Here is a 25,741-nt window from a genome sequence, read left to right as displayed (position 1 = left end):
CGGCCAGCTTTATCACATTTTTATTATTATGATTATTTAAATTTCCTTCAGCTGGTTTTAGGTAAGCTCCTCCTTCCTGTGTTTTTATCCAGAGAGGCGGATGGAATTTTGCACCCAGAAAGAAAAGAGGGAAAAGATTTGTGAGCAATGCAGCAGTATTAAGGCTTGAAAAATAACTTTACATTTCTTCTCTGCTACCGTAAGCGGAGTCTTATTCTCTCACACTTCTTAGTTTCGTTGTCCAGGATCAGGATGCGTCCTATTGAGTTCCTAGTGGGCCACCAGAAGCAGAGATCCAGGTCTTTCCTTATTAGTCCCTGTCCTATTTCAATCCACATAAGGTATGGTCTTTGCAACTATGAAAGGCATAGTCTCCATGTCCCTAGTTTACCTTCAGCACTTGAACAAGATGAGAACTTTGAGACTGCGATGGTCTATTTATTTTTTTAATAACACAATTTTATTGTTATTGAAATTACAAAAAGCAACACCAAGCTACAAAAGCATAACATTTAGGAATATGTTAGGTCATTTGATATCTGGCCACAATGTTATCATAAACAAGTCCAAAATATACACACTATATCTCAAGCCTCTTTGTGTCTTTGATAGTCCCCCAAAAGCAGATAACTTTCATTGTCAGGGCAAGGAGAATCTTTGTGCACTAACAGAATTACTACGAAGCAAAAAACAATCTTTTCATTGCAGTATAAATGGCTGAGTAATGGAAAGGCTTTCATTATTGCAGGCTTTAAAATGTTGCTTGAATATGAGTTATAAAATGTCAGCAGCCCCTAATAGGTACATTCATGCAAGTGTGTTTGCATCTTCATCTGAAACCACTCTGAGGGGACATCTAAAGTGATTACAACATCCTGTTGCAGAGGAGGAGTAGCACGTATTCACCTGCATTCAGATATGCAATCATTTGAAGAAGTATGAACCCCATTGTGGAATACACTAATGACACTAATGAATTGTGAGAGAGATGTAAAATCAGAGGTCCAAAAAACCTAGGACTGAAAATATAGTGGAAGCTTCTCAGGATGGGCCAGAGACATGGGGTATGAGGCAACGTGCCTTACTGTAGGAACCAGAGTACTTCGACTAGCAGTGAGCAAAACCTACACTACTACTAGCTCTGGGAGTCATCCCACGACCATCACCCAAGGGGCGCTGTGTTCCCCTGTTTTGGTTGTGCTGTAGACTCTAGAGCATTAATGACGGTCTTGCTTGTCATTAGCATCTGGTGTTGCAAATAAACCACGAATGACTGACGTTTTGACTCACGATCTACAAGAATTTCACCAGTACAGCCAAGAAAAGCATATATCTTTACACTAAAGAGACACAAATCTGAAGACTTCCAAGGTAAGAAATTCCCTTCTGCATAAATGGGTAGCATCCTCAGTGGACCCAAGTACCAAGCCTTCACCAGCTGTGCAGGATCAGGTTCTACAGAAATTTTTAACTCTAATCGTATATGCAGAGCTTCCTCTGCAATTTCAAGATCTTACCTTACTGACTTTATGGAATGCTGGTTTCATACTATTTTTGAATACACGAAGGTGCAATTAATTCATTTATGGTCTACTCTACAGTAGTAGTCAATACTATTATTGGCCTAACTAGATTTGTTTGGGTGTTCCCAGTTTGTTAAACATGTTTTACCTGTTTTACGTACACAACTGCTGTTGAAGCAAATACCTACTTTTTAGAGAACATTATGTGTCTTCTTGTTAGTATGTGATGACAAGAAGGAATTTGATATGGAATCTGTTTAGGTTAAGATAATGCTCTGTATTTCAAGTTGAAGAACAGCAGCTCATTCAGACTTCAAGTAAGCAGTGTTCCGTTGCCAGCACTGTGTCCTCTTGGTCTGAGATTTTAACTGCTGCAGTAAAGCCACCACAAGGCTTACAATAAACAAAAACCTATAACAGTCATGTTGTCATTATTCACTGATTTGACACTGTTACAAACCTTCTTAAACAATCCCTAGAGCCACTGTGGTATTCTGATTTATTTTTTGGTATTAATTAACATTCACTGTAACACAGCATTTTCATGTGCATCAAATTCATATTGTTTTATTCCTGTAGTCTGCTTTATATTCTCTTAAGGTAATACGTGCTAGTTGGGGTTCATTCTAGAATACACTGCATGCCTTCTCTGGTGACTTCTGAGGTGCCCCTTCTGACTAAATCTTTTCCCACAGTCGAGACAATGATATGGTCTTTCTCCTGAATGTGATCTCTGGTGTCTGATAAGATCACCATTTTGAATGAAGCTTTTGTCACATTCGGTACATTGAAAAGGTCTCTCTCCCGTGTGTGTTCTTTGGTGCCTAGTGACACTTGTTTTTGCACTGAAACTTTTCATGCATTGAGTACATGAATATCGTGTCCTATTTTGCTGCGTTTCAGAACGATATGTAAGCTTTAAATAATCTGGATGACTCTCATATGTATTATAGTTATTTGGTGTGTCTTCTGCAGGGTTTCTCTGATGTGAAATGGACTGAGCACTGTTGTTGAAATGTCCTTCTTGTTGAGCTCTTTGGTCCTCTCCCAGTTCCTGCTTATTTCCAGTCCACAAATGACTTTTACAGTTTGTTTCATTCTGAGAACTCTGCAGCACTTTCATTTTGCCTTTTCTTGATTGAACTTTCCTTGATGTGATTTCTTCAGTGCATTTTCCAAAATATCTACGTTTCCTTTCTCTTTCCATGCTTTCATTGTCTATTGGAAAAGGAGAAATTAAGGCATTAGCTTTTTAAATGTAGAGGCATAGAAATATTCTATATATAATACTTTTTAGTTTTGCTAATAACTTTGGCGCTGTTTGACAAATCTTCACAATTTTTTCAAAACTAGATTGCCACTCACTTAATTTGCTGTCTGGAAAGTTTCGGGATAATTCATCAAGCGGGGCCGAGAAAAAAGGGGGTTTGGGGGTGTCCCACAATGCGTTTTCCCCATGAAATTTCCCATAGGGATTTTAGACACAACTACAGCCTGAACTGTTGAATAGAATTACACCAAATGTAGCAGAAAGCTAGATCTTGGTCCAGAAAGGGTGCTTTGTTGTAATTTGGTGTACTTCTGTTCAGATGTTTTGGAGTTAGTAAATAAAAATATTTTATGTACAGCTAGAGACCAGGATCCACTGTGGCGGATCCAGAGATACACTTGCCACTAGCAATACCATAATTAGCTAGCAGCAACATGGAAAGTTACAGTAACGATTTTTTGATTTGGGAGGTGGTTCCCAGGGGGAAATAAATACAAATAAGATATAATATAAGTGGTCAGGCTGGAGGTAACCTGACCCCATGGGACTGATGGAGGGGTCTCTGATGGACCCTTCATGGGCAAGAAATTGCCCCAAATGTTTTTTGGGCGTGCAAGGAGCTGCGGATCCTCCGCAGCGCTCAGAGTGGCCCCCTGTGTAACTCTGCTACGGCTCCGCAGATCTAGACCCCAATTAAAAAAAACATACACCTACTCTCAGACCCACTCACACAGCCATTTACACACACACGCATCCACTCACAGGCCCACAAACCATTATAACAGCCAGTCACAGACCCACACAGCCACTCACACACTCACTTACACACCCACACAACTAAACACACACCCACTCACACACCAATACAGCCACTCACACACCCACTCACAAACCCACAAAACCACTCACACACCCACTCCGACCGACACAGCCGCTCATACATCCACTTACACACCCACTCACACACCCATATAGACACATATATACACTATACACACTCACAGACCCACAAACCCAATCCCGCACCCACTCACAGACACACACATCCACTCACACATGCCTTCACACACCCACTCATAAACTCACAACCACTTACATACCCTCATACACCCAGTCACCCACCCCTCCAGCAAATCCCACACCTACTCACAGATCCCCAGTGCAGGGTTGGCTGCAAGTGGGGGGGTGCCTGCAGGGCCTGATCGCAAGCCAGGCCCTTCTGCCAATTCCCGAAGCACATCATGGGTTTGGCTGCATGCAGAGGGGTTGGCAGCAAGGGCTAACCACAGGCCAGGCCCTGAGGCCAACCCCCAGCAGCACATGGCCTAAGGCCGTGTGCGGCGCCTGTTTGATTGAAGTATGGTAATTAAATATTACTTTACATTAAAAAAAACATAAAAATTCACTGGAAAAAACAAAGGTTGCAGGGAGATTATTGATAGGAACTATAATTTAAAAAAAACCTTTCACATGCACTAAAAAACAAAGGTTACAGCAGAGGTCTCTAACCTTTTCTAGAGCTACTTATGTTCAATGAAAACCATCTCGAGCTACTTATTATTCTTGTGTTATTGTAGTCACCACAACAGACAAGATTACAATTGTGGCCACCTTTTGCAAGATTAGCACCAGTGATCACCTCCGTACGTCAGGCAGGGTTGCCAGCAGTAACGTAAAAAAGGGTTTGTCGATTTGGAATGCCTACACATGGTTAGTACTTAGCAGTTATAGCTGCAATGCCCCTGGCACCAAGGTAATAATATTATTAATAATTAGTAATATATCTCCCAACTGATTTATCACTTAAATATCAGCTATTAATATATTTTGAAAATTAAACAATTTTTTCTCCAAACATCAGCTTAGGAGTCCCAAAGATGCACACATTTGCATTTCGAGTACACATTTTTCAATTTTGATATGTATATATTAATTCAGAGAAACAAAAGCTTTGAATTTAGTAGGCTGAGCTACACACAGGAGGGCTGTTTAAAGGTAGCTTGAGAGCTACCGGTAGCGCATGAGCTACTCATTGGAGAAGTCTGGGTTACAGGGACTTTATTGTTAGGTTCAAATTTTACACACACAAAACCATAGAATTCAGCAGTTACAGCTATACTTGTCTAAAGATAACTCACGCCCTCACCATTCACTGCTAATTAGCCCACATATTATATCAGTCATGACATCTTCTACCATATCATTGATAATATCACTGCAACATTTCCAATAAAATTATTGATGAGAAAACTGTGCATGGGGTTGGGGGGTGTACTGAGTTATAGTTACCTTAGAGCATGAGTTATAGTTTCTTGAGATAAGTATAACTGCTGAATTTCTATGGTTTTGTGCGTGCAAAATCTGAACCTAACTATATAGTCCCTGTAACCTTTGTTTTGTTTGGTGGGCAAAACGATTGGAAAAACATAAAAAAGAGATCCAAGACAAAAAAATAAAAAAATGTAACAGAGACAAGGCAGATTACTCCATGTGGAGGATATATACATTTGCAAGACGTTTTGATTCCTTCTATGCTAAACAACACATGGATAAGACAATTGAGAAAGATAAGATGTCAAGTGCTGAAAGCTCAGATCTGAGTTCAGGGGATGACTACCCCTTAACGAAAGGTTCAGCACTGGATTTCTCAGGAGAGATAAGCCTCTACAATATGAAAACGAGACAGAGAGGAAGAGGCACCCAAAACAAAGTGAGCACTAGGAGATCAAAGAGGAAAAGGAAGAGGCAAGAAAAGAGGAAACGAACAATAAACAGCAATGAGGTGGAACAGCAAGAGGACCTAGTTATCAATTTGTCCTCAAGATCACTAGAAGGCAAACATATTAAATTGTTAAACAAAGGGTTGACATTTTGCCCCATGGTTGAAATGGACCTTGCCACTGCTAGGACTTACTTATACAAATTTTCTAGAAAGTTAAAATCAAAAAAAGCCATTTGAATCCAAAAATCAACAAATGAAATTAGATTCAAAGAGCAAATCACAAGAGGTGTCCCTTATCAATATTGGAGAGATGGAAGAACTTAGAAGCCTCATTGAATTGGAAAGAGAATCCAAAGAAAATGATATGTCAAATGAGCAAACTTTATCTGATCAAGAATTATGCCATAATATCAGCATCTCAACAGATTGTACTGTCTCAAGTGGATGTAAACCCAAATCACGATTTTGTCCTCAACTCCCCACAGGTAACAAAATAGATCTGTTTCAAGAAGTGATGGTAGAAGGACTGATGAGCATTGTCCTGGAGACAAATAAATATAAAAAAGCGAACATGATGCAAGAAGACTGGGAAGGCTTAAAAGATTTGAGAAATGATGTCACAATCATTATTAAACCATCAGATAAGGGAGGCAATATTGTGATTCTTGACTGTATGGAATACATTATTCCAACAATTTATTTCTTGCCCAAAATAGACAAGAATAAAATAAATCCACCAGGTCATCCAATTGTAAGTTCCATAGGATCTTTACTAGAAAACACTTCAAGATTTGTTGACATATTTTTGTTCCCCTATGTTCCTTGCCTTCCCTCCTATTTGAGAGACTCTATGGATTTTCTCTATCGGATCAAGAACATCCCATGGAAGAAAGAGTACATCATGGCAACAATTGATGTGGTCTCCCTTTATAACTCCATAAGACATGAAGATGGCTTTCAGGCCTGTAAATATTTCTTGAGAGACAGGTCTATTAGTCTATTGAAACATACGGAGATGATTTTGGAGATGCTACAATATTGTTTAACTCATAACATCTTTCTCTTTGATGGTCAATATTGTTTACAAAAGAAAGGGACAGCGGTGTGTGCTTCTTTTGCACCAGCGTACGCTTAGCTAGTCGTGGAATGGTGGAAGGCAGAAACTACCTGGTGCAATAATAATGAAAAAAATCTGGAGCATGTAATATTATGGGTCTGTTATATTGATGACCCGTTCCTGATCTGGGAAGGAGAGCAAAAAACATTAGAGAAATTCATCATTTCTTTTAATGATAATCCACAACAGCTGAAATTCACATATAAAATAAGTACAAACAATATCACTTATCTTGATGTGAATGTTTATGTAAAAGACAACATGATATGTATGCAGATTCACAGACAATCTACAAGTGTGAACAGTTTGTTGCACGCTAACAGCGGTCATCCTCGAGCTCTCAAATGGAGTATACCGTGTGGTGAATTCTTGAGGGTTAGGCTCAACTGTTCAGATGAGTCTGCTTTTGAAAGACATCAGGAAGACATGTAAGTATGTTCTGCACAAAGAGGATACCCGGATGTTGTTCTGAAGGATTCAATGACAAGGGCAAAAAAACTTAAACGGAATGAACTCCTGTTACCAAAGAAAAAGAACATCTTAGTGACAGCGGAGAAAAATGAGATTAGATATATTATGAGATTTGACACTGCTAGTCTTGAAGTCAAGTAATTGTTGAAAAAGAATTGGATCTTATTGTGGAAAAGGATCTTACCAGCTCACCCACAATTTACATACAAAAAAGCATTTTCCTTAGGGGACATTTGTCCAAGAGTTACATGGCTCCCAAAAGAAACATATTTAGAATTGGTTAGAACAGAAGAAAATTGGATTTTGGAAATGTGAGAAATGCAAGGCATGCTTAAATGGAAAAAAAAAATCTCCATTTCAAACATATAATGGAAAAGCAATGAAAATCAGAGAAAGAATCAGTTGTGAGACAACATTTGTAATTTACGTATTGGAATGTAGATGTGGTAAGAAATACATGGGAAGCATGGTGAATAAATTTAAACTTTGTATACTTCAGCATCTGAGAGCAATCAACAATAAATATTTGACATACTCCACGGCGAAGCATATTTGGGACCAACATAATGGAGAATACACAGGATTACAGTACTATGGAATACAATGCATCACACCCAATCCCAGAGGGGTAAATCAAAATCAACATCTGCAGAGAACCGAATCAAGATGGATAATCTTAATGGGAACTGAGAGTCCTTAGGGCTTAAATGCAGACGCAGAATTATATGTTCATGTGTGATATTGGAACAAAAATATGCTGTTTGGTTTCATTAGAAGTAGGCATGAATTTAAGTAAGAAGAAAGTTATCAGGAATTTAAAAATAATAGGCATGCCATTAGAGATTTCAGCTCTAAAATATGATTTGCAAAAAGATAAGCACTTTATTAAACAAAAAAGATAAAGTAGAGAAATCAAAAACTAGGGCAATTAATACAATTTAAAAATTGGTAAGATTAGTACAAGGGAAAAACACCTTTATCTGGTACTTTACCTAAATAAATTCTCTCAGTTTCCTTAAAGAAATCCAAGGGTTGTAAAAATTGAAGGCAATAAACTATTGAATCTTTGTATTTGAAGTTAGTGTATTTAAATAAATAAATCAAAAAAAGGTACACACGGTTCCAAAAATGCCAGAAGGTTTCTTTCACACTAAATGGTTCTGCATTCAATGGAAAACAAAAATGGTCGAAGCAAAGGCCCTCACTCACCTTCCGGTGACATGCTTCATCATAGGGCCAAGCTCCTCGTCAGGCCAGCACTGCAATGCCTGACGGGCCCCACAAAGGGGCTCTTTGCCGGAGATCTTTTGGAAGTAATGTACAACCGGTCAAAAATCGTGAAGGATTGGTGTAAGAATAGTTAAAAATGACTAGAGGTAACAGATCTGCAAATTTATTCTAATGCTGAAACCTCTGACATGATTAAAAACAATACACAGGGATATGGTAGATTAATGTCTACACTCCCCATATAAAAATAAAGTAGTATAATTACTACGTCTCATGATCGAGAGTAGTAAAAAAGGGAGTAAACACAGGATCCCCTGTGTTACTCAATATCATAGGTCAACATGTTTCTCACCTTTTTTTTAGTCAATAAATGATCTTAATGTGATTCTTCAGGACCACAGTACATACCTAATCCTTTAAGCAATTAGGACTTCCACAATACGGAAATCAAAAAACCTATTAAAAACGGGGAAGAAAGAAACCAAAGTCAAAACATCTCACAATAGTCAGAGGTGGAGTGTTCACAATATCCATAGATATTATCCCATACATTTGTGTGGAATCCCATAAGGTGCCATGTGACGGAAGAGCAATATTAGTGAAGAACCAATTTAGTAAAGACACCACAATGCTTACCCTCCAAATATTAAAGGTAGGGCCTCATCGGGGAGATTTCAGGCTTTGAAAAGCCACTATGGTCTAAATATATACACAAAAAACAAAGACCTTTAAATGGTACATTAGTTCAATAAGGAGTCTGTTTGCGTAGCATAGTCAAAAGACCATTACAGGCAAAGTGAGTTATCAAAAACAAACAACTTCTATCACAGAGAACAGTTACAAGGCCTCTTAACATGTCAAAACAAGGTAGAACGAAATGCAAAAGGGCATAAGGGCTGGCAGATGCTCCTGATGCACTGATAAGGTAAAAATTAAAAGGAATTCAATATGTCAAACTCCATGCATGTAAGGATGTACATTAAGTCATAATGAAAAAATTGCTCCAAAGGAGAGAAGTATCAAAGACACAGATGTAATGACTGTATCATATTTTGGCAAAAAATGTCACTGCTGTATTTACAAAAATAGGGCATAGGAGTGTACACAGAATAAACATGAAAATACTAATATAGGCTGTCACCATCAAGTGTTGTGAACAGCCAGGAAAGCGCTTTAGGCAAAGAAATATATATAAATATAAGCTGGGTAAGTGCAAAATTCATAGCGCGTCCCAGCTCGAAATGAAAATAAATAACAAACGAGAGAGCACGCGAAAATACCAGCGTGTCTAAACTCGTTTAACCGATCCACAACGGGTGAGTCAGCGCAAGGGACTGCCCATGCGTCTCTGCTCATCCAAATTTTTAATACCGGAACCCTAGGGGGGTATAATTAGATGTGCTGGGACGCCGCGGGAATTGAAATATGTCTCCAGCTCGTAAATAAAAAAATAGAAAATGAGCGAGCGCGCGGATAACCCGACGCGTCTCAACTCATTTGAAAATCAATAGTCATTGGGTCAGCGTGCGGAACACTTAGCGCGCTGTTGCTCTTCTAACTAGAAATACCGGGGACCTCGTGGTGTCCCTGCTAAAACCCGTATAGAAACGCGGGTAAAGATAAGCTGGTAGCAAAAAATGTGGTTCTTTTTTCATAGCCGCTTGTAAAAAAAGGGGCAAAACTACGTCTGGAGGCAAGTAAATATGAAGATTTCAAAAAGCTCACCGACGGGCACTTACTTGACGTGGAGACAAAGGTGCTATACCACCTACGCCTGCTGATAGTCCCCGGAACTATGGGGGAAGAAACCGAATACACAGCCATTAAAAAGAGAGAAGAGAGATCAGAAATAGAAAAAGGACTCGCAGTAAAGATGAAATAAAGGATGACAAACTGTGTCGGCCATCTAGAGGGGGTCCATACAAATGATGTCAGATACACCATGCAATGGAAAGGGCAAGATCCCCATCCTCATCCTTAGGATGAAGTTAGACCCAAGTCGGAAAAAACAATGTATTTAGTGAGGGAAGGAATTCCTATGTAAAAAAAGGGATGAAAATTACCAATACAATATATACAGAAAGACATGGTTCTTAGTGGATAAAACTAGTCCACTGAATATCGTAGTTGAGTCCAGATATATGGGTCTTAAGTCTGAAGACCCATCGCTGCTCTTTCTCAAAAAGTCTTGTCGTGCAGTCTTTATTGTCCCTAATAATTTCTAGAACAATCCAGCTCATGTCCTCGGGAGTGTGTCGTTTCTCCATGTAATGGTTGATCAATTTCGTGGCGGACCTCTTGCATCTAATAGTGCTGCGGTGTTCGTTAATCCGGATTTTCACCATCCTGGTCGTCATACCAATGTACTTCAGATTGCACGGACATGTAATCATGTAAATACAGTCTTTTGTGCAGCAATTGGTGTGGGACCTCAATTGCCAAGTCTTGGGTTCGCCTATATCTATTTCTTGAGTGCTCCTAGTCATTGGGCAAACATTACAACCACCACACGGGTAGTGTCCCTTGACTTTAAGCCATTGACTGGGACCGGTGTTGTCAAGGGGTCGGTGTGTTGTAGGTCTCGTGTGGACTACTAGGTCTTTAATATTATGAGTTCTCTTGAAGGCAAATAAAGGGCATTCTAGTGTCTCGCCTGCACTTGTGAGAATCGGCCAGAGTCTACGAACAATGCCTTTGATTCGGTTACTTAACGGAGTGAATGTGGTGACACAAGTCAGCCTAGATTGTTGTGTACGAGTATTAGTAGTCAGTAATGTTTCTCTAGGTATATTACTGGCCCTCTTCTTTGCTTGTCGAATGTTGCTCGCTGGGTAGTTGCGTTCGCCAAGTTTACGACACAATGTATTAGCTTGGGTATGGAAATCACTCTTATCTGAGCAGTTACGTCGTATCCTAAGGAATTGGCCAAAAGGTAAGTTGTCTCGTAATGCCTTAGGATGATGGCTACTGTAAAGTAACAGGCTATTCCTGTCGGTGGGTTTATGGAACACAGAAGAGTGTAGATAACCATCTCTGAGTATGATTCGTAGGTCAAGAAAGGATACCTCTTTATCAGAGATGGTGGAGCTAAAACGAAGATGGGTATCCATCGTGTTAACCCACTGTGTAAAAGCTGTTGCTTGGTCTTCATTGCCCTTCCAAATCACTAGAATATCGTCTATGTACCGACGCCATAGCCTAATGTTGGAAAAGAAGGGTTGTTCAGGAGTAAGAATGTGTTGTTGTTCAAAGGCAAACATATACAGCAAGCTAGACTAGGCGCAAAAGTGCTCCCCATAGAAGTGCCCTGTATCTGGTGATAGAGACGTTTTTCAAACTGGAAAAAGTTTTCTTGGAGGGCCACACTTGCGCATTGCATACGAAACTAACGGGAGTATTATGAGTCCAAGTCTCGGCCAGGAGTATGTCCTCCACAGCAGCCAGTGTTGCTTCTTGTGGAATATTAGTATATAGGGCCTCCACGTCTAGACATATTAATATGTCTGTGGTACCTGCTTCATTAACATCGTTAAGTAGGGTCAATGTGTCTTTCGTGTCTTTTAGAAAAGTGGATGTTTTCTGGACAATCGGTTGTAGAAAAAAGTCACAACATTTTGATAAGGGTTCAAAAAGGGAGCCAATCCCGGACACTATTGGGCGCCCCGGGGGAGGAAGACCTTTATGGATTTTATGGAGACAATAAAAGTATGGAATCCTGGGGTTCTTTGTATCCAGGAACTCAGCTTCTTGTTGAGTAATCCATCCGTCTGATTCCGCTTCTATTATCATACCGCGTATCTTACGTTGTAGGCGTGGGGTCGGATCGATAGAAATATGGTGGTAGTAGGATTCATCACTTAGTAACCTTAGACATTCCTGTCTATAATAGGTTGTATCCAAAACCACATTCGCAACTTCTTTTATCTGCTGGTTTTAATGTGATGTCTGGATTATGGGATAAGGACTGAATCGCTGCACGTTCCACTTTGGAAATGATCTGAAAGGCCCTAGGAGGCTCTAGGAGTTGAATTTCGTGGCGGACCGCCTTCTCAAAAGTAAGTACCTCTAACGGGACCGCGGTAGCAGGGGGCGTAAAGGAAGATGGATTCCTTAAATTAGTAGCACTCCTTGTATCCAATTTCGGGCGATCTTTAAAGAAAAAGTGTAATCTGATCTTTCGAAACAGAGCTGCCATCTCACAGTGCAGTTTGAATTGATCTTCTTTGGGGGTCGGTACAAACCCTAGGCCTTTCCCTAGAACCACCATCTCCGGGGGCGTTAGGGTGGTGCTGGAAAGATTTACAACTAGGGTTTCTTTTGAGTCGTCACACTGCGACTTCTGGTAATCATCTGTGGTTCTTCCTGTGCCCAGTGGACGTTTCTGCCTCTCCTTCTGTTTCTGCCTCTGCCTCTGCCCCGGCCTCTTCCTAAAAAAGGTTTTGTTATGCAATGCGCAAGTGTGGCCCTCCAAGAAAACTTTTTCCAGTTTGAAAAACCTCTCTATCACCAGATACAGGGCACTTCTATGGGGAGCACTTTTGCACCTAGTCTAGCTTGCTTGTATATGTTCGCCTTTGAACAACGCCACATTCTTACTCCTGAACAACCCTTCTTTTCCAACATTAGGCTATGGCGTCGGTACATAGACGACATTCTAGTGATTTGGAAGGGCAATGAAGACCAAGCAACAGCTTTTACACAGTGGGTTAACACGTTGGATACCCATCTTCGTTTTAACTCCACCATCTCTGATAAAGAGGTATCCTTTCTTGACCTACGAATCATTCTCAGAGATGGTTATCTACACTCTTCTGTGTTCCATAAACCCACCGACAGGAATAGCCTGTTACTTTACAGTAGCCATCATCCTAAGGCATTACAAGCCAACTTACCTTTTGGCCAATTCCTTAGGATACGACGTAACTGCTCAGATAAGAGTGATTTCCATACCCAAGCTAATACATTGTGTCGTAAACTTGGCGAACGCAACTACCCAGCGAGCAACATTAGACAAGCAAAGAAGAGGGCCAGTAATATACCTAGAGAAACATTACTGACTACTAATACTCGTACACAACAATCTAGGCTGACTTGTGTCACCACATTCACTCCGTTAAGTAACCGAATCGAAGGCATTGTTCGTAGACTCTGGCCGATTCTCACAAGTGCAGGCGAGACACTAGAATGCCCTTTATTTGCCTTCAAGAGAACTCATAATATTAAAGACCTAGTAGTCCACACAAGACCTACAACACACCGACCCCTTGACAACACCGGTCCCAGTCAATGGCTTAAAGTCAAGGGACACTACCCGTGTGGTGGTTGTAATGTTTGCCCAATGACTAGGAGCACTCAAGAAATAGATATAGGCGAACCCAAGACTTGGCAATTGAGGTCCCATACCAATTGCCGCACAAAAGACTGTATATACATGATTACATGTCCGTGCAATCTGAAGTACATTGGTATGACGACCAGGATGGTGAAAATCCAGATTAACGAACACCGCAGCACTATTAGATACAAGAGGTCCGCCACGAAATTGACCAACCATTACATGGAGAAACGACACACTCCCAAGGACATGAGCTGGATTGTTCTAGAAACTATTAGGGACAATAAAGACTGCACGATGAGACTTTTTGAGAAAGAGCAGCGATGGGTCTTCAGACTTAAGACCCATATATCTGGACTCAACTACGATATTCAGTGGACTAGTTTTATCCACTAAGAACCATGTCTTTCTGTATATATTGTATTGGTAATTTTCATCCCTTTTTTTACATAGGAATTCCTTCCCTCACTAAATACATTGTTTTTTCCGACTTGGGTCTAACTTCATCCTAAGGATGAGGATGGGGATCTTGCCCTTTCCATTGCATGGTGTATCTGACATCATTTGTATGGACCCCCTCTAAGATGTCCGACAAAGTTTGTCATCCTTTATTTCATCTTTACTGCCAGTCCTTTTTCTATTTCTGATCTCTCGTCTCTCTTTTTAATGGCTGTCTATTCGGTTTCTTCCCCCATAGTTCCGGGGACTATCAGCAGGCATAGGTGGTATAGCACCTTTGTCTCCACGTCAAGTAAGTGCCCGTCGGTGAGCTTTTTGAATTCTTCATATTTACTTGCCTCCAGACGTAGTTTTGCCCCTTTTTTTTACAAGCGGCTATGAAAAAAGAACCACATTTTTTGCTACCAGCTTATCTTCACCCGCGTTTCTATACGGGTTTTAGCAGGGACACCACGAGGTCCCCGGTATTTCTAGTTAGAAGAGCAACAGCACGCTAAGTGTTCCGCACGCTGACCCAATGACTATTGATTTTCAAATGAGTTGAGATGCGTTGGGTTATCCGCGCGCTCGCTCATTTGCTATTTTTTTATTTACGAGTTGGAGACGTATTTCAATTCCCGCGGCGTCCCAGCACATCTAATTATACCCCCCTAGGGTTCCGGTATTAAAAATTCGGATGAGCAGAGACGCACGGGCAGTCCCTTGCGCTGACTCACCCGTTGTGGATCGGTTAAACGAGTTTAGACACGCTGGTATTTTCGCGTGCTCTCTCGTTTGTTATTTATTTTCATTTCGAGCTGGGACGCGCTATGAATTTTGCACTTACCCAGCTTATATATATATATATATTCCTTTGCCTAAAGCGCCTTCCTGGCTGTTCACAACACTTGATGGTGACAGCCTCTATTAGTATTTTCATGTTTATTCTGTGTACACTCCTATGCCCTATTTTTGTAAATACAGCAGTGACATTTTTTGCCAAAATATGATACAGTCATTACATCTGTGTCTCTGATACTTCTCTCCTTTGGAGCAATTTTTTCTTTATGACTTAATGTACATCCTTACATGCATGGAGTTTGACATATTGACTTCCTTTTCATTTTTACCTTATCAGTGCATCAGGAGCATCTGCCAGCCCTTATGCCCTTTTGCATTTCGTTCTACCTTGTTTTGACATGTTAAGAGGCCTTATAACTGTTCTCTGTGATAGAAGTTGTTTGTTTTTGATAACTCACTTTGCCTGTTATGGTCTTTTGACTATGCTACGCAAACAGACTCCTTATTGAACTAATGTACCATTTAAGGGTCTTTGTTTTTTGTGTATATATTTAGACCATAGTGGCTTTTCAAAGCCTGAAATCTCCCCGATGAGGCCCTACCTTTAATATTTGGAGTGTAAGCATTGTGGTGTCTTTACTAAATTGGTTCTTCACTAATATTGAACTTCCGTCACAGGGCACCTTATGGGATTCCACACAAATTTATGGGATAATATCTCTGGATATTGTGAACACTCCACCTCTGACTATTGTGAGATGTTTTGACTTTGGTTTCTTTCTTCCCTGTTTTTACTAGGTTTTTTGATTTCCGTATTGTGGAAGTCCTAATTGCTTAAAGGATTAGGTATGTACTGTGGTCCTGAAGAATCGCATTAAGATCATTTATTGACAAAACAAAAGGCGAGAAACATGTTGACCTATGATATTGAGTAACACAGGGGATCCTGTGTTTACTCCCTTTTTTTACAACTCTCGATTATGAGACGTAGTAATTATACTACTTTATTTTTATATGGGGAGTGTAGACATTAATCTACCATATCCCTGTGCATTGTTTTTAATCATGTCAGAGGTTTCAACATTAGAATAAATGTGCAGATCTGTTACCTCTAGTCATTTTTAACTATTCTTACACCAATCCTTCACGATTTGTGACCGGTTGTATATTACTTCCAAAAGATCTCCGGCAAAGAGCCCCTGTGTGGGGCCCGTCAGGCATTGCAGTGCTGGCCTGACGAGGAGCTTGGCCCTATGATGAAGCATGTCACCGGAAGGTGAGTGAGGGCCCTTGCTTCGACCATTTTTGGTTTCCATTGAATGCAGAACCATTTAGTGTGAAAGAAACCTTCTGGCATTTTTGGAACCGTGTGTACCTTTTTTTGATTTATTGATTGTCGGGAGCTTTACACACGGGACCAGGAGTACTTCCTCCGAATCTCCCACATTTGCCCCTCCTTGTTGTTGTTTTTTAATGATTTAGGGGGTCATTCTGTCCCTGGCGGTCGGTGACTGCCAGGGTCACCGACCACGGGAGCACCGCCAACAGGCTGGCGGTGCTCCGTCGAGCATTCTGACCGCGGCGGTTCAGCCGCGGTCAGAACTGGAAAGTCGGCGGTCTCCCGCCGACTTTCCGCTGCTCGGGAGAATCCTCCATGGCGGCGGAGCACGCTCCGCCGCCATGGGGATTCTAACACCCCCTACCGCCATCCTGTTCCTGGCGGGAGACAGGATGGCGGTAGGGGGTGCCGCGGGGCCCCCGTAAGAGGGCCCCACAAAGTATTTCAGGGTCTGCAATGCAGACACTTAAATACGCGACGGGTGCAAACTGCACCCGTCGCACATACCCACTCCGCCGGCTCCATTCGGAGCCGGCATCCTCGTGGGGAGGGGTTTCCCGCTGGGCTGGCGGGCGGCCTTCAGGCGGTCGCCCGCCAGCCCAGCGGGAAAGCCTGAATGCCCTCCGCGGTCTTTCGACCGCGGAGCGGCCATATGGCGGTGCCCGCCGGCCTCGGAATCAGGCCCTTAGTGTATTTAAATAGCCTGTATATGTTGAAGGCTATTGAAATGCTATATTTTATATAATTAATTGTATATATATTTTTTATATATAATAATGCACTTGCACTTTCATAAAGGAACTTTACCTTATAAACTTCTTAGACAGGAAAATCTATAGAGTGCCTTTTTCGATATATATTGTGCTTTAACTGTTGGTACTTGTATATATCTTACAACTTTTTAGTAGAAGTATATCCAGAATCTTAACATCTTTTATACTGTAATTATGGAATTCTTCATAAAATCAAATATACAGATTGTCTTTTTTATGGACCAACAGATAATGATACATAGATGAAATTAACATTAAAAATATAATTAATAGGCTTGGCAGTTTTATCAAGCATTTGCACTTTAAATATTTTTGGATATGAAACAATATAGAGCTAAATCATCTTACCCCTACTATACCTCTGAGGAACATCAAGTAAATTGTATAAATATTTTGGCGGGATTGTAACTACCTAGAGGGCACCCCAGTCTCAATTTCCTGAGAAAATATGGGAGGGCTAAAATGATGAATCATTATAAAATAATAAAGTAAGTGAATATTATATATATATATATATATATATATATATATATATATATATATATATATATATATATATATATATATATATATATACAGCAGTGAGGAACAGGTGTAAAAGACATCTAATCATCCTTAACGAGGCATTTTACTAGGTTTATTTAAACAAAACCCTTCCTATGTTTAAGAAATTATATTTGATAGATTCTGTCATGACTACCACAAAGAAAAATGGAAATAACACTGGAAGATGAAGGCAGGATGGTCAATGCCCAATTGGTTGTACATACTTTGTGTGAAGAGGGAGTGGTTTCTTTGAATATAAAAAGGCCCTCTAACACAATGACCTCTATGGCCAGTTGAAGGCTTTGGCTGAAACGTGTCGCCATTATTTTTCTACTAGCACCGAGCACTTTGTTAATAAATTAAGGATTTTTTTTTAATCCAGATCTGTTGGTGCCGCTTTATTTCTCTTTTTTTCTTGGACCCTGCAATAAAGCTTGGAAGGAGAGAGGACCCTGGAGGGACATATATATATGTATATAATTTCATACACATTGCTTCAAACCGGTATAACACTCCTTACCAATGTTATTACCTGATGAAACAGTCGTGATCACACTTGTCCTCTTGCACATTCAGTCTTTATTGTATCACTGGCTTAACAACAAATAATCCCATAATCTCAACGCAGTATTGCAATGATAATGATGGAGGCCGCTGATAATAACAAAAGAGCTGTTATAAGCTTTTTTTTAGAATGCAAATGGGGTTTATGTAATTGGCATCTAGAATGTTTAAATTGCTTAAGAAATGGTGTGTTTTTGGGTTGACAAAGGCTGACTGAACAGCAGAAACGTGTTCCTGTCTCAATCGCTGTCCACAAATAAAATGGAAAATTCTCAAGATTTTGAGTGCAAGTTTTCTCTTACTGGGGAGAAATAGTGGTAAATGTTGAAAGGAGTTTTGTGGTATTGCCTTTTCCTGCACCACCGGCGATCAGGAAGCACGCTGGCAAACCACAGAACTTTGATGCCTACATACATATATATATATATATATATATATATATATATATATATATATATTCACTGAAACAAAACAAAGGTTACAGGGGTGTTATAGCTAGGAAATAGAATTAAAAAAAAAATAGAAATTCATCTAAAAAAACAAAGGTTACAGGGACCCTATAGTTAGACTCACATTTTAAACGAATGAAACCATACAAATTCAACAGTTATAGTTAGAGTTACTTCAAGTAACTATAACTTGTCCCCTAAGGTAACTATATCTCGCACCCTCGCCATGCACAGGTTTTTTGTCAAAGATTTTACTACAAATATTACATTGATATTATCAATGATGTTATCAAAGATGTCAAGAATGTCGTAATTTGTGGGCTCCTTAGCAGTGCATGGTGAGGGCCCGCGTAATAGTTACCTTTATTTATTTATTTTTGTTATTTAACAAAATTCCCTTTATGGGCTATCTGGCACAATGGGGTAAGCCTCAAGGCTTACCTCGCGGTGCCAATGCTTCAGCAAGCAAGGAGCTGCTTTAAACAGCAGCTCCCTGCTTGCTGAAGCTTTAGCTCTGTTCCCTGCAAGCTTGCAGGGAACAGAGATGAAAGCTCCACTTCTTGACAGCAGGACCTGCTTTACAGATCCTGCTGTCAAAAAGTGGGTTGTTTGCTGTGGCTTGGCTGCAGGTTCAAAGCTGCAGCTAAGCCACAACAAACAGCAATGTCCTGGGGTGGGCACCAAGTGCTGCAGAAGAGATGGATGGGGCAGCTCTCCTGAACACATTCTACTGTGTATTTGCCAGGGCAGTTCTGGTATGGGTTAGAACTGGCATCCCTTCCCAGGTCATACATACATCAATAGATGCAAGGAGGTGATAGACACTTTCAGACTATAACCTGATGCTGCTGACAATTGGCTGACACGTGCACAATACCCCGCATCTTTCCTGCAGACTTCAACCAGATATGCTGGAAGACCAGGTCCTTCACCAGCAGACTCGTGAGGTGCTTCAAAATGTTTTGGTTGAAAATTAGGGCATGGCCTCATCGATATTGGTAGAGTGGGACACGCTTAAAACTGTCTGGTGCCCTATACGCAGGGAAATTACCCAACAGGAGGGAAAGATGAGAAAGTTGAGATGCAGGTGTTGTCTGACGCATCGGTTAGAGATTCCATAATGGCCAAATGAGAAAAATAGATGCAGCTTTATGAGAAATTGTGATCTTTCGACTTGAGTTCATGTAAGACTGAGATTCACAAGAACAACAAAGCAGGGTGTCTGTTGGTACGGTTAATCGGACAAGACAAGTGAGGTTCTCCTATTCTATCTATCAAAACACATAGGGGGACAAGCTACACTCCCAATCAGGAACTAACATTGCATTCAGAGACTACTGCGAACAGCTCAATGTGAGGGGAAGAGAACCCACACATTAGGAGCCCCAAACCTATCTGCTTAATACCACTGTTTCTAGTGTCTGTCCTGAGATCTCGAATACCTGAGTAGTGAGATAACGGCGACCAAACTTAAAAAGGTGGTAATAGAAATAGTTCTTGGAACAACCCCAGGGGACAGACTCCCAATTAATTTTTATTATCTGTATAAGATTATTTTGACTCCTGTGCTAGCAGAGATGTTCAATGTGGCTCTGCAATAAGGGGAATCCTGCCTTCTTTGTTTGAGGCAACTGTGTTGGTCCTACTCAAACAGGGGAGAGACACCCATGACCTGGAATCTTACCTGCCACATTCCAAACTGAATGTGGATTAGTAGATGCTTAGTAAGGCACTGACCAATGGATTACTACTGGTCATGGCTCACTTAATTCACCCTGACCAGTGTAAGTTTATTCCTGGTTGAAATATCAGACGGCTGATGAGATCCAGGGAGCTTCTGCTAATCTCCCTCCCCATCAACAATTATAGCTGTTGATACTGAAAAAGCCTCTGATATCCTGAACTGAGAGTATCTCAAAACGGTAATTACAGGAACTGGATTGGCGTTTGGATTTCTGAATCAGGTGTCATTTTTCTACTCAGAATATGCAGCTAATGTCAGAAGTGGCAAAGTGATATATGCTGCTTATCAGGTGAAGAGTGGGCCGGGACATGGTTGGGCCCAAACCCCATTGCTTTTTGGCAGAGCAATGGAACTGTTTGCCAGCATAATTTGCCTGGGAAACCATTTTTTCTATTATAGTTCATGTTGGAGCTGGCCCTCTCAGCAAGGCCACCCCCAACCTTTTTGCCTTCCTCCTCCTACTTTTTTGCTGAATTACTTTGTGTTAGCCTTATGCCTCTGTGCACTTTACCACTGCTAACCAGTGCTAACGTGCTAGTCCTCACTCCCCGTAAACATGGTATAATTGGCATATTTAGGTAACTTATAAGTTTCTCGTAGAGTAGTATATCATATACCCAGGGCCTGTAAATGAAATGCTACCACTGGGCCTATAAGCACTTATTGTGCCACCCACTTAAGTAGCCCTCTAAAGCCTGCCCCAGGCCTGCCATTGAAGCCTGAAGGCAGTGTCACACTGCCATGTCAAACTGGCATCTAAGCCAAGCTTTAAACTCCCCTTTTATTATATATTTGTCACCCCTAAGGTAGGCCCTAGGTAGCCCATAGGGCAGCGAGCTGTGTAATTAAAAGGTAGAACGCATATTTGTAAGTTTTACATGCCCTGGTAGTGAAACACCACTATATTCACGTTTAACTACTGTACGGCATACATCTGCTGTAGGGTAACATCGGCATGTTTAGTACCTATGGAATTGTAATGATAGTCTCTCTGTAATGGAAAAGGTGGATTTTTCATTACAATTTTGAAAATGCCACTTTTGAAAGTTGGTATTTTCCTGTCCTTGGCCCTTTGTGTCTGAAGCCTATCTTAGGTCAAGTGACTGGGTGTAGCTGACAGTTAGACTTTGTAAATTCCTACCGGATAGACCCACAATAGTGGAATTAGGTGTGCCTCAAATGGCTGTCAACTGGCAGGATGGTGGGGCAGAGCTGAGCACTGCCCCACTTGAAACTGATTAGGCTGTGTTCTGTCTCTCAACAAAAGTCTTAAAAACCCTGTATTGTCACTGCAGCCAGCTTGAAGCCAGGGGAGGCAGGGAATCCCATGCACTTCAAAGAATCTTTTCATAGGTTTCTCCCACCTTTCATGAGAAAAGCACCAGGGTATAAAAAAACAGGACTTCAGACCCACTCTTCAGTTCACTACTACTCTTAGAGGACTGCCAGCTGCTGTGACTTGCTATGCACTCTGCCAGACTGCTGCTGTACCTAGAAGGACTGCTTTGCTGCCTTGAGCCTGCCTTGAACTATCAGGCCCATATTTATACTTTTTAGCGCCACATTTGCATCGTTTTTTGATGCAAAATCGGTGCAAACTTACAAAATACAATTGTATTTTGTACATTTGAGCCACTTTTGCGTCAAAAATTGACGCAAATGCGGCGCTAAAAAAGTATAAATATGGGCCTCAGAGTCCACCCCTGCTGTTGAGCTCTGCATTTACACTTGTACTCAGGACTACCAGAAGGGACTCCAAGGGCTAGTTTGCTGGACGTTTGTTCAGAGCCACAGGGACATAACAGGCTACCATCATCTTGAACCCACACCTGGACCCAACCTGAGTAGGTCTTGTACCCCCAAGAGGTTTCCATCTACTCCTGGACCCATGGTTGTGGTGCTAAAAGTGACCAGATGGCCTTTTCCATAATGGAGGACTTAGACAAAATTTGGCCAAAAGTGCTCTGAGAACCAGGAGGAGGCCAGGATCAATCTGCTTGCCTGTCCGCTTGAGATGCATTGCTGGTCCGATTGACTTCCCAGCTTTTCTTCCTACGTTCTTCTCTGCAATAACAAATCTGTTGTATCAGTCCTTCGCCAAAGGGGTATCTGACCTAGTGTAACTGTCTTCTTCGGCTACAGCCCTCTGCTTCGTCGCACTGGAAATTTTAGACTTCCATTTTGGCAACTAAGTCCGAAGGTAAAAATCTTCACTGCAGCTTTGCTACATGGCCATCCGATAACAACGCTCCCTCCTCAGCCACTCTGCAGCCTTGACCCGCTGACCTTCTACCTTCTCTGGCATTTTTCTCTCAAACATTTTCTAAATCTGAAGGTAAGCGCCTACTGGGCCCAATCCACTTCTTGTATCCAAGCTGCGCTCCATCGCTTTTGGCCTTAACTTTCGACTTTTGCCTGGTCTCGCACAACCAGATGTCCGCAGTTGACGCTTTTATCTTTTAGGTGCTATCTTGAACCTTAATCATTAAAAATTCATAACTCCAGTTGTACTCATTGGATTTTTGCTGTTTTGTTGTCAAATAATTTATTAAAATTTACTCTATGTTTCTAAAATGTTTTTCTATTTTTCTTGTGCTGTGTTTTCACTTTATTTCTGTTTATGTATTGCATAAATACTTTACACATTGCCTCTAAGTTAAGTCTGACTGCTTTTTGTACCAAGCTACCCAGGTTTAAGCACAGGTTAATTTAGTGGCTTTTTGTGGTTCGCCCTGCAAGGAATTGTGGCTGTTGCTTGACCAGGGCTCTCATCCCAGTCAACCACCAACCCAAAGTCTCACATTTTATCACTGAAAAACATACTTCATCTAACTTTATACAGATTATTGATGCTCACATTGAACAGATATTTGCACCACTTGACACCATCGGCAAACTCTCCAGCCTTAAGTGAAGTGGAGCAAAAGTAGCATATTCCAGGTGCACACACCCCAGCCCTCCGCCACCCCGTCTCCTCGAATTGCTTTGTTGTGCTCCAACTCCAATCATGCTAAAGATTCTGGCTGTTCACTGAGCATGTAAATAGGCAGTTGCCAATTTACACCCACTCCCTATAGTTGAAGGAGGCCTTGCTCCCCTGGAGTATGAATTGTATTATATTGCATCACAGTTGCAAAGGACAAAGCTCTGGATATATGACCAAAGGGAACGGAGAGAGTTAAGTATCAGCAATACACCCGTCCCGTGTCAACTTAATGGGTGTTTTCCAGAGAACAAAAAGGAGGAGCAAGAATGGTTGTGGAGAGTTTCAGCAATTTACTACAACTGGGGCAAATGTTTACAACAAACTAACATCCGGACATCATATGTTACGGGTCTTCCTCTGCAAGTTAGTAGTTACTAGGATGAAATTGACACTTGAGGGGGAGACAGGAATCTTCAGTGTGTGATCTTTTTGAAGAATGAGCATACATTGCAGACTTTGTGCTATTTGCAAAACATGAAAGGCAAACAATGGGGTAGCACCCTAACACCTAGCGCATGAGTTGGTCTGCTCTATCTCTGCTAAAATTAAAGTAGTGACAGATTTTCAGAGCGTTTTTGCAGCAGTCGAAGAGTACACTGTTAGAGCTCAGGTCTAAGTGGGAGGAAGAAGTGGGCACAGAAATAGATGAGGTCACGTGGGGAAGAATGCTTTCAAAAGCTCCTTAAATTTCCCAAAATGCCAAGTTCTAATTAATTATTTTAAATTGTTTTGTATAGGACCTATCCTACCCCTGATGCATCAACAAATATTTTCAAATAATAGAGAAGAGTGTTCCAGATGTGGGCTGACCAATAAAATCTTTTACCACATGACACGGATCTGCTAAAAAATAAACGTTTACCGTTCACAGATTACAGTGCTGCTCAATCAACCAACATGCAGAAATCTAACTTGTACTATTGAAGTGTGTCCCTAGGTGTCTTGGAGGTGGATAGTAGCCTCTTCACCTTAAATAAATGCCACTAAGAGGTTCAGACTTTGGTGAAATATGAGTACCCTTCTGCATTTGGAAGCATGAGCAGCTTATGGAAGCCTGACTTTGCGAGAGGCTGAGAAACCAACTTTTCGGATTTGAAAACATAGATGACAAGGGTACAAGATTACAATGAAAGGACACCTTCCCCCTTTGCCACCCCTCCTCCCCAGATTGCTTTGTTGTGCTCCAACTCCAAGCATGCTGAAGATTCTGACTGTTCGCTGAGCTTGTTACCAGTTTAGACCCAAACACCGCTCCCTTAATCATAGGGGTTTAAATTACCTGGGTATATTATTTTCTGCCAATTGGCTTGACTTCTTAAATTTGAACTTTCTTACTAGTTGAACAGATAGCATGTATTTGATTTCTATCTCTTTTGATCCAAATACAATTAGTTAGGAGTTTACGATATCTGTTTAACCTTAAAAATATAGTCTAGCTTTTTCATTAGAAATCTGTGAACCTTGTCTTTTACAATCTTTGAGTAAAGATATGTATTCAGATAAATGTTTTGTAGTTTCAATTTGTAATCAATGTTACTATATGAAATAAACAATCAGTTACTACTTAGCAATTGATTTTTCTAAACTAGCAATATCTGAATTGAATAGGTTGTTCTCATGAGCCATCATGGAAACTAATGTACCTCTTATATTAGATTTAAATATTTAAATACATCCTATCAAATTATCTTGGAAGTGTGCTCCTCAAGATTAGGAGCAAAGTAATGTTCAATAGCATTTGGTAAATTATCTTTAATATTCTTATAAACAACGGCCATTAACATTAATTTCCACCTGGGACAATAATTTTGTAATTTTAATTTTAACAATTAGGATATCATTGCATGGTTTGAAATATCAATCTGATCTATTTTGAGATTAAAGATCAAATGAAAAACATTATTGAGGACATTGTAGGAAAGTATCATCTTCCTTGGCATGTTACCCCCATTTTTACCTGTATGTGAGTATGTTTTTGCCTGTCTCACTGGGATCCTGCTGGTCAGGACCCCAGTGCTCATAGTTTATGGCCTAATGTGTGTGTCTGTATAGCGCTTGACTGTGTCACTGAGGCTCTGCTAATCAGAACCTCAGTGTTTATGCGCTCTCTGCTTTTAAATTTGTCACTGTAGGCCAGTGACTTCATTTACCAATTTCAACTGGCACACTGGACCCCCCTTATAAGTCCCTTGTATATGTACCTAGGTACCCAGGGCAGTGGGGTTCCAGGAGATCCTTATAGGCTGCAGCATTTCTTTTGCCACCCATAAGGAGCTCAGACAAACCCTTTCACAGGACTGCCACTGCAGCCTGCGTGAAATAACGCACACATTATTTCACAGCCATTTTCACTGCACTTAAGTAACTTATAAATCACCTATATGTCTAACCTTCACTTGCTGAAGGTTAGGTTCAAAGTTACTAAGTGTGAGG

At 40.8% G+C, this 25,741-nt stretch overlaps 1 protein-coding gene across 5 annotated transcripts in view; it reads right to left on the bottom strand.

The window, feature by feature from the left end:
* Positions 1-422: 422 nt before the first annotated feature.
* LOC138298898 (zinc finger protein 37A-like) overlaps positions 423-25,741 on the bottom strand; it is a 152,040-nt gene continuing 126,721 nt past the window's right edge. For 4 of the 5 annotated variants that reach the window (XM_069236915.1, XM_069236911.1, XM_069236913.1 and 1 more), the window contains one exon: positions 439-2,741. In XM_069236915.1, the coding sequence (XP_069093016.1) occupies positions 2,643-2,741 (99 nt within the window). In that variant the 3' untranslated portion in view covers positions 439-2,642. Of the gene's footprint in view, positions 2,742-25,741 lie in introns of all 5 variants that reach the window. The other variant, XM_069236912.1, reaches the window with a different exon arrangement.

Source organism: Pleurodeles waltl, chromosome 1_2 (genome assembly GCF_031143425.1).
Source record: "Pleurodeles waltl isolate 20211129_DDA chromosome 1_2, aPleWal1.hap1.20221129, whole genome shotgun sequence".
NCBI classification, from domain to species: domain Eukaryota; kingdom Metazoa; phylum Chordata; class Amphibia; order Caudata; family Salamandridae; genus Pleurodeles; species Pleurodeles waltl.
Note: the sequence above shows the minus strand (reverse complement) of the source record. Positions and strands in the feature narration are given on the sequence as shown.